General features: G+C 36.1%; 1 protein-coding gene across 9 annotated transcripts in view; it reads right to left on the bottom strand.

The window, feature by feature from the left end:
- PTPN13 (protein tyrosine phosphatase non-receptor type 13) overlaps positions 1-12,122 on the bottom strand; it is a 221,784-nt gene that overhangs the window by 108,927 nt on the left and 100,735 nt on the right. For 8 of the 9 annotated variants that reach the window (XM_061420713.1, XM_061420709.1, XM_061420714.1 and 5 more), the window contains exon 7: positions 9,474-10,040. The exons of the other annotated variant lie outside the window; for it this stretch is intronic. In XM_061420713.1, the coding sequence (XP_061276697.1) occupies positions 9,474-10,040 (567 nt within the window). The remainder of the gene's footprint in view (positions 1-9,473; positions 10,041-12,122) is intronic. 9 annotated transcript variants of the gene reach the window in all.

Here is a 12,122-nt window from a genome sequence, read left to right as displayed (position 1 = left end):
GTGTATGTGTGTGTGTAATGTAGATACATAAAGACAGAGGAATACAGTGTCTCCTGAAAGCAATCTGTTGAATAGTGGTGAGAGGATGAGAAAAATAGGGACCGCAGAAGAATGGCTTAAAGAATTAATGAGGAGAACAGACATGGATGTGGGGGTAGGAAAGGGAGGGTGGGATGAATTGGGAGGTTAGGACTGACATATATATATGATACTATGTGTACAATAGATAGCTAGTGGGAGCCTGCTATAAAGCACAGGACGGTCAACTGGGTGCTCTGTGATTAGCTAGAGGGGTGGGATGCAGGTGGAGGAACATCCAAGAGGAGGGGACATATGTATACATAGGGCTGATTTACTTCATTGTCCAGCAGAAACTAACTCAATATTGTAAAGCAATTATATTTTAATAATAAAAAATCTTGGTAAAGTCTAGTTATAGAGATTCTGTAAATATAGATTCTCTGACAATATCTTTTAATTTCTAGTATTAATTTACCATAATTAAGAGTATACCATCTTTATGCCAGATGACAATGCATAAAAATCTGACAAATATTTTACTATCCTTTAATCTGGATTATCTAAATGCCAACTCTAATAGAGCACTGACTCCACTTGTACATAGCAACATAAAAGGCAGTTTTTCCATAGGTTAGTATTCTATCATAAATCCTTGACAATTAAGAGCCACAATTTCCACCAACACTTAACACTTTAAACATACAAAGTTGTGGCACAGGGTTATGAAGACTTGCATGATATACAGCGGTTACGTAAAGCTGTTTTAGATGAAACACGAAAATCTACAATCTTCATGTTAAAATGAACCTAAGCCAGCACAAAGTGTAATCAAAAAGCACCATTTACAAGTGACACATATTCAAGCTCAGACAAGTAACATGAAGAAACTGAGACTCAGGCAATTGCAACATCAGGAATTAAATAAACACTTTTAACCTGGCATTTCTTTATCTCCTTTAATACATGACCCAAATTACAGAAAAAAGTTTCAAATAGAAATGCACTAAGATGGCTGGTTTTGTCGCTAGAATTGTTGGGGAAAACAAGAAAATTAAACCCCTGCATTTTTATAGCTATGGTTCCTAACAAATAAAATATTTCAATATTCAAATAAGCAGACAAACAAAAGTAAGAACACTGTGTATTCACGTACCAAGTGTTTTTCTCTATGCTTTCTTTTTAGAGGGTTAACTTCTGGAGATTAGAGATTGTACCTTCTTTATGATCAATAGAGTCCAGTGTATTCTATATTACATCACACTGCATGATACAAGAAGATAACATATCCTAAAATTCTTTGAGAGCCAGACATGATCAATAAAATTCTTAACGAGGAACGGAGCTCATGTAAGTATGAATATATATATATATGTACAAACAAGGAAGGTAAGAGATGAATATTCTGTGAAATATAAATGACTTTGTAGATGGAACATCTGTGCAGAGTAGGATTGCTACAAGAGTGAACAGTTCCTCTACAAGGGTTGTGTATAACATTGTAGCCACAAATCTAGGCCAGCTATACCACTCTTCCAGCATCCTCTAGCATCCTTTGTTGTCATGACTTCAACTGTCCCCCCTAAAGCTTTCAAACAGTACAGAGCTCTAAAGAAAAGTGATTGCATTTGCTGTTGATTGGTCAGGCTGTGATTGACAAGTATGTGATTTTCTCTTAGAGCTGGACAAAACAGGAGACGAAGGTGAGATTTCTCCTCACTATATAGTATAATTCAGAGAATATTATTGTATTCTGTATCTGAAATAGCACCACTGAATACACTAAATATTTAGTGTTAAGAGCCATGTTGCAATATTCAGCTTAGATTGAGTATCTATTATATGTCCGGCAGAGTGGTGGACACTAAGGATATAGCCATGAATTAGACCGGGGCAAAATTCCAGTGTCTACAAGAGGAGAAACAAGCTCCTCAAAACAAATAATTTCAGTGAAAAATACAGGCCATCATCCTGAAGTGTGAAGATGAGAGAAAGTTTAAAGTCTTAAGGCAGAAAGCTGCATGAATAAAATCATGATAATATAAAATGGCACGTATTAGGGGAGGAAGCGGGGGAAGGAGGGAGAGAGAACATATATATTGCTGGAGCGACTTGTGAGATGGGAAATGCAAAAGGGTAAGACTGGAGAGAAATGATAATGGAAATAATCGAAAGCCTTAAATGCCATAATCGAAAGAGTTTGAATTTTATCCTGCTCAACAGATGAAAAGTTATTAAGCGGCTGCAGGCAGAGAAGAAATGTATTCAAATCTGCAAAATGGAGGACAAATTATAGCTAAGAGATCAATTTAGAAAGCTAGTTCTACAGTCCATGGACAATAGAAGGAACTGAGAGACTGGGATGAAATGAAATATTTTGGGGGTTATAACTGTTGGGGGACTTTCTTGGTGGTGTAGTGGTTAAGACTTCATGCTTCCAATGCAAGGAGTGCAGGTTTAATTCTTGGTCAGGGTACTAAGATTTACCACATGCTATGTGACCAAAAATAACAACAACAAAGAAAAAACAAAAACAAAAATAAAAACCCTGCATTTGGGACTTCCCTAGTGGTCCAGTGGTTAAGATTCTGAGCCCACAGATCCCTGGCTGGGGAACTAAGACCTCGCATGACACATGGTGTGGCCAAAAAAACCCCCAAACTGTTGGGTCTTAAAGCTTGTGTAGATACTCATGACCAGTAAGCTCTATTTTAAATCTCCCTTAATACATATCAGTCCATGCTTTTCAGAAGGTTTCTATACCAAAGCCAAACTGGGTCTATGTTAACCATGTATGAGTTAAATTAGGTCTCTAATTTCTGATAAAGTAGCCATGGATTTCTGTGGACTCCAAAATCAGTATTATATTACTATGGATATAGACACTGGAACATTTGTTTGGTTTCATTTTTAACTTTCCTTAGTGTTTAAAGATGCAGTTTCATTTTTCCACTTGGATAAATCAAAAAAGCAAATGTCTATTCTCTGTTGTTTTTAAGCTAAAGAATAACTTACTGTGTATCTCTTCTCAAATGCTTCTCAAGCCAATTTTCCCTCCATTGAACACTGGTATTTTTTATTGGACTAGTTCTATATGAGAATGGTTTGAAGCTGCCCTGTGTTGCTATGTAATTTAAATAAAATATTCAGTTCCGCAGTTGCATTAGAAAGCACATGCCCAATAGTCACCTGTGACTTGTAACTTGAAGTCCAGTCTGCTTAGGTGGAATTTGTAGATGTAGTACTTCTCCTCCACTGAAGTTCTACTGGGCAATGCTGGTCTAAAACACAAATCTCGGGACTCCCTGCAGTCCAGTGTTTAAGACTGTGCTTCCAGTGAAGGAATGGCAAATCTGATCCTTGGTTGGGGAACTAATATCCCACATGCCGTGGGGTGAAGCCATAAATAAATAAATAAAAATTTCATCAGCTGTGGAAACACAGTGGGCGCTTGATTCTTTCTGGCCAAGTCGCTGAATCCATTTATACTAGTGTGTTCTTCAGAGATACTAAACGTATTTTTATCTCAGTGTAATTATTCAGTCATTAATACTGAAATACATGGGATATTTGACTAACATCATATAAAATCCCTGTTTATTCATATTTACTTCTATGGAAACTGATTATTTAAATTATTTAAGTTCGGGGAGTAATCCAAATAACAATCTTTATTTTTTTGGAGGGGAGGGGTGCTATCCAGAGGGAAATATAGTGAAGGAAATAAACAGAGTAGCTCATCTTTACTAGTTCAGGATCTTAGAAAAGAAAGACAAAAATTTTAAAAATTGAAATTGCAATCATTCCTCTCTTAGTCACTCAATTGTGTCTGACTGTGACCCCACGGACTGCAGCCCTCCAGGCTCCTCTGTCCATGGGGATTCTCCAGGCCAAGAATACTGGAGTGGATTGCCATGCCTTCCTCTAGGAGATATTCCCAAGCCACGGATCAAACCCAGGTCTCCTTCATTGCAGGTGGATTCTGTACCATCTGAGCCACCAGGGAAGCCTATAAAGTGTCACTAGTAGCATCCAATATGATGAACTGTAACATTTATGAATCCACCCTCTTGCTTTTCTGAAATGTAACTATAAAAATACATGCACTTTCAAGTTCAATGGAATGAACATGAATGGAAAGGAAGTATTACGATGCCTCAATAATGAGAACAGGCTCACATACTTGAGTGTTTACACACTCTAGTTGCACAAGAGAGTTTAAGCTGCATTCACAGAGCAGTCATAGAAGAGCAAAACTAGGCTAGACCAGAAGACACAGCATTGAAAGAAAGGAGACAACACTTAATTTAGACATGAGGTACAATGGGTTGACTTTAAACTCCTTAAATAAGTCCTATTTAACCATAGTCACTTTTATAGAATTTAATTGTATCTGTTGTTTACACTCGCCCTTCTAGTATTACACAGAATGCAGGGGAGTTTTGACTGTTCTAAGCAAATGCTATTCACGGTCCCCACCCAGGGTGTGGAGTCTGTTCATACTATACTCACAGTACCGGTTCCAAGTCAGTCTCTCATAATCAGGAATGTGCTGCCAACCCACAGAGTGATGGACAGGGAGTGTGTGGTAATTACCCCACAAACAACACAGAGACAGAAACTCTCATTAGAAAGCAGACGATTTCTCAGCTCTTGAGACGGAGCAGAGAGAGGTGGAAAAGAAAAGCCTGGAAATGAAGAAGGAAAAGAGTAGAATAGGACAGTCCTATGCTAAGGCAGAAAGAGTGAAATGAAAAGAATAAAGCAAAAAAAAAAAAAAAAAAAAAGGGAATGACATCAAATTTTAAAACTAGTTTCTATGCGAGAAAGCTGTTATGTTCTTTCCTGCCTCTCCTACTGCTTTATGAGTGTTGTTGTTCAGTTGCTAAGTTGCGTCCAACTCTTTGCGACCCCATGTAATGCAGTGTGCCAGGCTTCCCTGTCCTTCACTATCTCCTGCAGGGCCACCCAAGGCAGACGGGTCATGGTGGAGAGTTCTGACTAAACATGGTCCACTGGAGAAGAGAATGGCAAACACTTCAATATTCTTGCCTTGAGAACCCCATGAACAGTATGAAAAGGCTTTATGAATGTAGGAAATGATTAATAATCTTAGTAATAATCTTTTATTTATAATCTTAAAATTTCAACTACAATTTCTTTCTTGGAATCTTTCTTGTTCTTAACTTTATTTTGTTCCCAAAGGAATCAGAGCACTTAATAATAACCATTGCTTTTTGATAGCTTACTCTCTTATGTCATCAGGTACTGGATAACCATTTTATAGATCCTGTAATAATAGAGCCCCATCAAAACACTATCCCAAAAAGGAAAATAAAATCCCTCTGTCTGCTACATGGTTAAATGGAGCTCCATCTCAACCCTTCACCCAGGATGGTTTATTGAAGGAAGACCCAAACGAGCTTTTATTTCATAATAAAATACTTTTATTATATTAAAAATTATATAATGTTATTAAGAAGAGACCTAAGAGGTCTGATGATGCCTGAAAATGAGATGTTTAAAATGGTACCCAAGTTCCTTCCAGCACTACTCCATGATTTTAAAGTCTGGTCTCCCTTGTGCCAGTCGGCTGGTTGGTTTTGTCGGCTGAGGAGACGCTGTGGAAATGATTTAGGTACAGGTTCCTTTCAAGAGGATGGGGCCTGGGCTAAAGGAAACAGCTATCCATTTGAGGCTGAAGGAGACAACAGTCTTTTCCATCAGTTCCTGAATGTTCATGTGCCCCAAAGAATGAACTGAAATTTAGCAATTTCTTTTTTTCTGATTGTATATTATCCCACTGGACACTGTAATACATCTTTTTTTAAAAATTAGGAGGTAACATGTAGTGGGAAATCCTTAGACTGGAATGCCAAATCTGTGATGGAAATTTACAATCTCCCATAATGATGGAAACTTACAATCTCCCATAATGATGGAAACTTTATCATTAACCAGTTATGTGATTCTGGGTATGCTATTAAATCTTCACATGCTCAAGCACATGCGCTCTAAAACCTCTTCTAATTCTAAAATTACTGATCCTCAGTGACAACTTTCAATTGTAAAGATCACAAAAACTGTACTGTAGAGTATTATAACTTTTAAATGCTTTAAAATAGGAATGTTTCAAAAGAAAAGTGTACAAGAAAATGGGTACATGAATAATATCCACTGTTCTGCTTGATTTGTCACACATAATAGGGATCTATGAAGCCTATTTTTCACAAGAATTAAATAAGTGGTTTGTTATTTTCCATTCTTTTTTCTTCTTAGTATACTAGCTAAACTCTTCATATTAACAATCTGTACTTTGCACAGCCAACATAAATTATTTTACCTTTACAAAAAGACAGCACAGCATAAAACCAGCAAGTTACTCAACTAAATAACTAGTAAGAGTTATTGCTTTTGAATTCCAAACCTCAAACATTCCTTTCAAACAATGCTCTTAGTCAAAAACAATCATAATTTATTACTACTATATAATAATGGAGCTTATTTAAGGTGGTACAAGTATTTCCATAATAAACCAACATTTTTCAAGGTGTTCTATTTTGTTTAATTTGGTTATGAAATATACTCTAGGGAAAAAAATTGGTAGATATTTTGTGGGAGCAAATGCTTCTGAAAACTCTTTTAATGCAAAGATAGATTTCAGGATAAAAATTGTCCTACATTAAATAATTGAAAGCATATTTTATCTTACTTTTAAAAGGAAATCTTTTCCTTTTCTTGTATCTCTTATAATAAACCTAAAATTTTTCAATTCAGAAATTTTTTGGGGGAGGTAACAAGTTAGTATTTTGAACAAATAAGGGTCTATACAGATTATATTGGGTTGGCCAAAAATTTCATTTGGGTTGTAACCTTATGGCCAACTCAATATATTATCTTTACAGATATATATGTATATATGCATATCTGAAAACAAGTTGATCTATTTGAGTTTCTTTACACTTACACATTCATGCATGCACATGCAAACCATGACAGAGTTTTACTTATAGGAAATTCCTATAAATTATATATTCAAGCAAAACATGCTAAACCGACTATTTGCTGTAATATAATTTTTAAAAATATTTTCACCATAGTTTTGATTTTTTTACTATTTAACTCTCAACCAAGGTTCAAATGTAAAAACACTTCTCTCAGACTTCACATATCCTAATTACTACTTGCAGAAGCGGGTGGCAAATGGTTAGCTTGCATCACAAACTCAATGGACATGAATTTGAGCAAACTCCACGAGATAGTGAAGGCAAGGGGAGCCTGGTGTGCTGTAGTCCATGGGGTCACAAAGAATGGGACATGACTTAGCTACTGAACAATAACAACAATTTTAATATTTACATGTTAAGAAAAGATACCACTGAACCTCTTAAATGTTAGAAAGCCATCTAAATTGGTGTGTATATTCACTCCTTATATTCTGAGATGACCATGGTCCTATCTGTTTGAATCACTGAAGGACTGTTCCCCCCCAACAACAATGGGCAGAATTTATTTATATAAATGTCTCCATGAGGGAATGCTCATAAGAATGTGAAGCTAAATTATATTCATGTGTTAGCTGTGGTGTAACACTAAATGGTCATAAAATACAAATTCTGAAAAGAGAGACTTTAAGCTACAAAGTGACTACTTTTTGCTGTTACAACTCTAAGACTTAAACAGTGAAATCATGCATAAAATAAATTTCTAATTTTTCATTTTCTGTCTTTGAAAGCTTTTAAATATTTATTTAACTTCACTGAGTCTTAGTTGATGCATGCAGGATCTAGTTCCCTGACCAGGTATCGAACTCTGGGCCCCTGCATTGGGATCTCAAGAGTCTTAGCCACTGGATGACCAGGCAAGTCCATGACTTTGAGAGTTTTTAGATCCAGGTTATACTCAACTATCTCATAATGCTGGCTAATGCTTATAAAAGTGCAATTATATATAAATCTATAGTATTAAGTGTTCAATAATTTCCTCCATAATTCCAATTTCCTCACTAATATGCAATTCCTATGTTGAAAAAAATGCAAGGCTTCATTTATGAGAATTAAAGCACAATGTGGAATGTATTTTCAGTTCTAGAACTATGCTTGAAACTTAATAGAACAAACCGTTAGCAGAGTATTTTAAGGGCAACCTATGAATTAAAAACATTCAACTAGGACATTGACTTTAAAAATACTGAATAAATATGACCCTTCATTACGTTACTACTCTCACTGAACTAGAAACCCCTTAATCAGTTATGTCCCAGGGGTCTAGTGATCAAGGGGCATATATAAAACTTTAATCGTCAAAAATGCAGAGGATGAGATTGAAAACATTTATTTTGCTTTCTGTTCCATCTATCTGTACTAAAAATAGACTCTATCATATGACTAGAACACAATTTTATTCTATTCAATATACTGTGCTTTGTGTATCAATCAGGTATTTTTGAAAGAGCATTCCCCTATAAATAATAAGAATTGGTAACTTATAGTCATTTTATGCCCCCATAGTAGTTTCATAATAATTTAATTAATTAATTAATAATTATTAATTTATTAATGTAATCATTTTACATTCATTACTGAATTAATTTATTTTTATTGAGCCCATTTTATACATGGGCTTCCCTGGTGGCTCCAATAGTAAAGAATGCCTACAATGTAGGAGACCTGGGTTCAGTCCCTAGGTTGGGAAGATCCCCTGGAGAAGGCAATGACAACCCACTCTAGTATTCTTGTCTGGAGAATGCTATGGACAGAGGAGCCTGGTGGGCTAATAGTCCATGTGGCTGCAAAGAGTTGGACACAACTGAGTGATTAAGCACACACACACACACACACACAGGCTAACCTAAGACCTGGCATGATTAAGCCCCATTGCCAAAGTAAGGATCACATAACTACTGAAGGGAGTAAATAATTCAAGCCTAGGCTGCCTGACTCTAAACTGATAAACCTAAATACTATGATTTCAAAAAACAGAGATCTAAACAAAAATAAATAAAAACACGGATCTAAGCGTCATTCCAGACTACTGCACTATCACCAGGCTATGCTGCCTCCCTTGGATAACTGATTTTGATTAACTGTATCTCATTTCCATGAACTAGCCCTTTACGGAAGCCTCCCACAAGATGGTGCATGAAAGATGATGCTGTGGAGGATTAAAAAGCAGTTGAAAACATGGCCCCTGCCTACCTAAAACACGGAGAGAGTATAAGGTGGCTGGACTGGGTATGCTTAGCAGAGGTGACTTTTGGAAACAGTGTACTTTAGTTATGGTTTTTGTGGGAGGAAGAACAGAAGCTGACAAAGAAGAAAGAGCCTGACTTGGGTACAAAGATTTGGCAGTGGAAATAAGACTTATGGAATGGTTTCGTAACCCTTTTTTATTTCAAAACACAATTGTAAACAATTTGATTCAATTCTCTCTCAAACACACACAAAATTACTAACCTTCTACATTCATGGCTTCTCTCAGAACCTGAAGTTTCTTTTGTCTTTCTCGGATTCGGTCCAAAGCACTTGATATTGCCGAGGAGGTGGGCAAGTCTCGTGTGTGAAATGCTGGATCCATTTTCTGAGGCCCGAAGATATCCAAGGCTAGGCTTCCATCTGAGTATCTTGCCTCCTTTTTTCTAGGAGTGGTTGAAGTCCGCACTGTAACCGCCTCAGGGAGACGGCGTTGGTATCTGTCAGTCTCCCCAGAAGAGAAGTCTCTGTCACCTGTACAAAGCAAGTCCATGGACGAAGCCCAGATCTTCTTCTTGGGAAGCACGTCGAGGCCAGGGACAGCTTTTTTTTCTGGGCCACTAGATTTGAACGGGTAAGGGGAGCAGGAATTTTCCGAATCTTCTTGTCCAGAGTTATTATCTGATGAAAGGTCCTTGAAATAATCTTCCTCATCTCGTGTATCTTTGATAGATAGAAATCCCATGGATTTACTAAGCCCTTTGTTAAGAAAGGCCTGATGACAGAATGGAGACTTGTATGTGTCTAGAACATCAGAAGTAGAGCTTCTTCCTGGAATGATAAGAATCTATCATGTATGCACAGACTTTTTAGAAAATAACTGGAATGTAACCTTACTATTGACAATGAGAGTGGTGGCATTTTCCAGTTCTCCAAATGGAGAATCAGAGATGAAATGGGATGGTGATGATGGTAAGGGAACTGGAAAAAAAATGGTATGTTTGTTAGTTGGATGTTATATTTCAGGGTCCAGTGTTTCTTACCAAATGGTATCAGTAACATATAGAACTTGGTTTTTAAAGTAACATTGTTTTATATTCAAAGGTGACTTATTTGGTTTTAAAAAAAATAGATAAGAGTTTCTGATACTATCCAGTTTGGTAGATATTAATTATTCATAAAATGATTTGGAGTTAATAATAGAATACATAGTACACTCTTTTAATGGCTACAGATACAATTCAAATATGTATTATTTCAATATAAAGCCTTGCCATTTTCTGGTCATTCAAATAAATGTGCTCAAAGGAAAAAAAAAAATTCCTGCTGTAGTATTTAGAATTATTGAGTATCAAAGTTTTATTAAGGTCATATATGTTTCCAGAAAATTTGATTATGCTTAAAATCCAGACAATTTGATTGTGTTTAAATTACATAAGTAACTTAATTTTTCTATAGCAGACCATCATATCCTGAAATAGTTTTTCCTCTCAAACATTATGTATCGATATTTGTTAACTGGAATAAATTACCCATTCTTATTTACGCTTTGGTCCTTGATGTAGTTAAAACCAGTAAGCCATTCTAATGTTTTTTCAAGGCAGCAGTCTATAAATGCATTGAAGAGGAGCAAAAATGCCCAGCCAGAAATTTTTTGAATTCACAGATTCAACAACAAAAAATCACACATATATATGGCTCCACTATTTAAATGAGAAATGCAGAAAAATACTTTATAGTTACTGACATCAATAACCCATAACACTGAAGATTTCCAGAATGACTATCTGTAATCCCTCTTTGATAAGCTATTTGCTGTGGATACAATATAAAATGATAACTAAAACCTTCCCAGTAACAATAAATGATTTATTAACATATTTGAATAAGTTGACTGCCTGTTTGAGGTAACAACTATTAGCTTTCTTCCCTCACCACACATTTTACCTTAAACATCACAGTCAATTAATTTCAGAATGGCAACACATAATTGCTTGAAAATTAGATTCAAATGTTTTGCTTTTCTTGGAATTCATCTTTCCCTGAACATGAATCCACTCAAGTGCAAGTAAGGATACATGTATCTGGGGCTCAGAATACAGGGAAATATACCATCCTACATCTGGATGTATAGATTGCCACACACTTTGGATCCTGATATAAAATAATTTAAAACTGATAAACATATGTCTATGTTACAGTACTTCAGTGGTGAATTACATTCTTAAATCACATATTGAAACTCAGTTATTTAAAATTGTATTAAAAAATAGAGAACAAAGATATTCTTAAAAGTTGATAGGATACAATCGATAAAAAATAAGAATCGAAAGGATTTAAGAATCAAAGAAGCATATATGAGCTCAACAATCTGCCTCCTTTTACTATCTTGGCTACCAAGCTGAGTTAAACCTTGGAGACAATCAAACAAGTATTCTGGCAGCAACATAAATTCATGGTCAACCATGATGGACACTCAACATCACTCACTTTTCACAATGATGGATTCACGTTTCCTCGTTCTTTCCCACCTTACCTCTCTATCTGATGCTCTTGTCTCATATTCCACCAAGAAAAAACAAGTTGTCAGAAGAGAGCTTTTTCATTGTTCCATGCCTAATTCTATATATCTATTTGTCTCGGCAATCTTTTCCCTACTGTCTCAAGGGGTGAAATTTCCTACCAGTTGAAGGCCAATTCCCAGTGTGTGTTCTCTTCACCCCCTCCTCTTACTTTTATCAATGATTTTAATTCTTTGGTTAACTTCTGCCTGCTCTGCTTCCATCCTCCTTGTCTCCCATTTCTCTTGAGTCCTTCTCATTAGTATACAAACGTTCCCTTATATCTCTATCACAAAACAAACTAAACAAAACCTCTCCCCTCTGACCACATTCCCCTCTAGTTACTGCTGTC

Source organism: Bos javanicus, chromosome 6 (assembly GCF_032452875.1).
Source record: "Bos javanicus breed banteng chromosome 6, ARS-OSU_banteng_1.0, whole genome shotgun sequence".
NCBI classification, from domain to species: domain Eukaryota; kingdom Metazoa; phylum Chordata; class Mammalia; order Artiodactyla; family Bovidae; genus Bos; species Bos javanicus.
The sequence above is the reverse complement of the archived record's forward strand: the minus strand, read 5'-3'. Positions and strand labels throughout refer to the sequence as shown.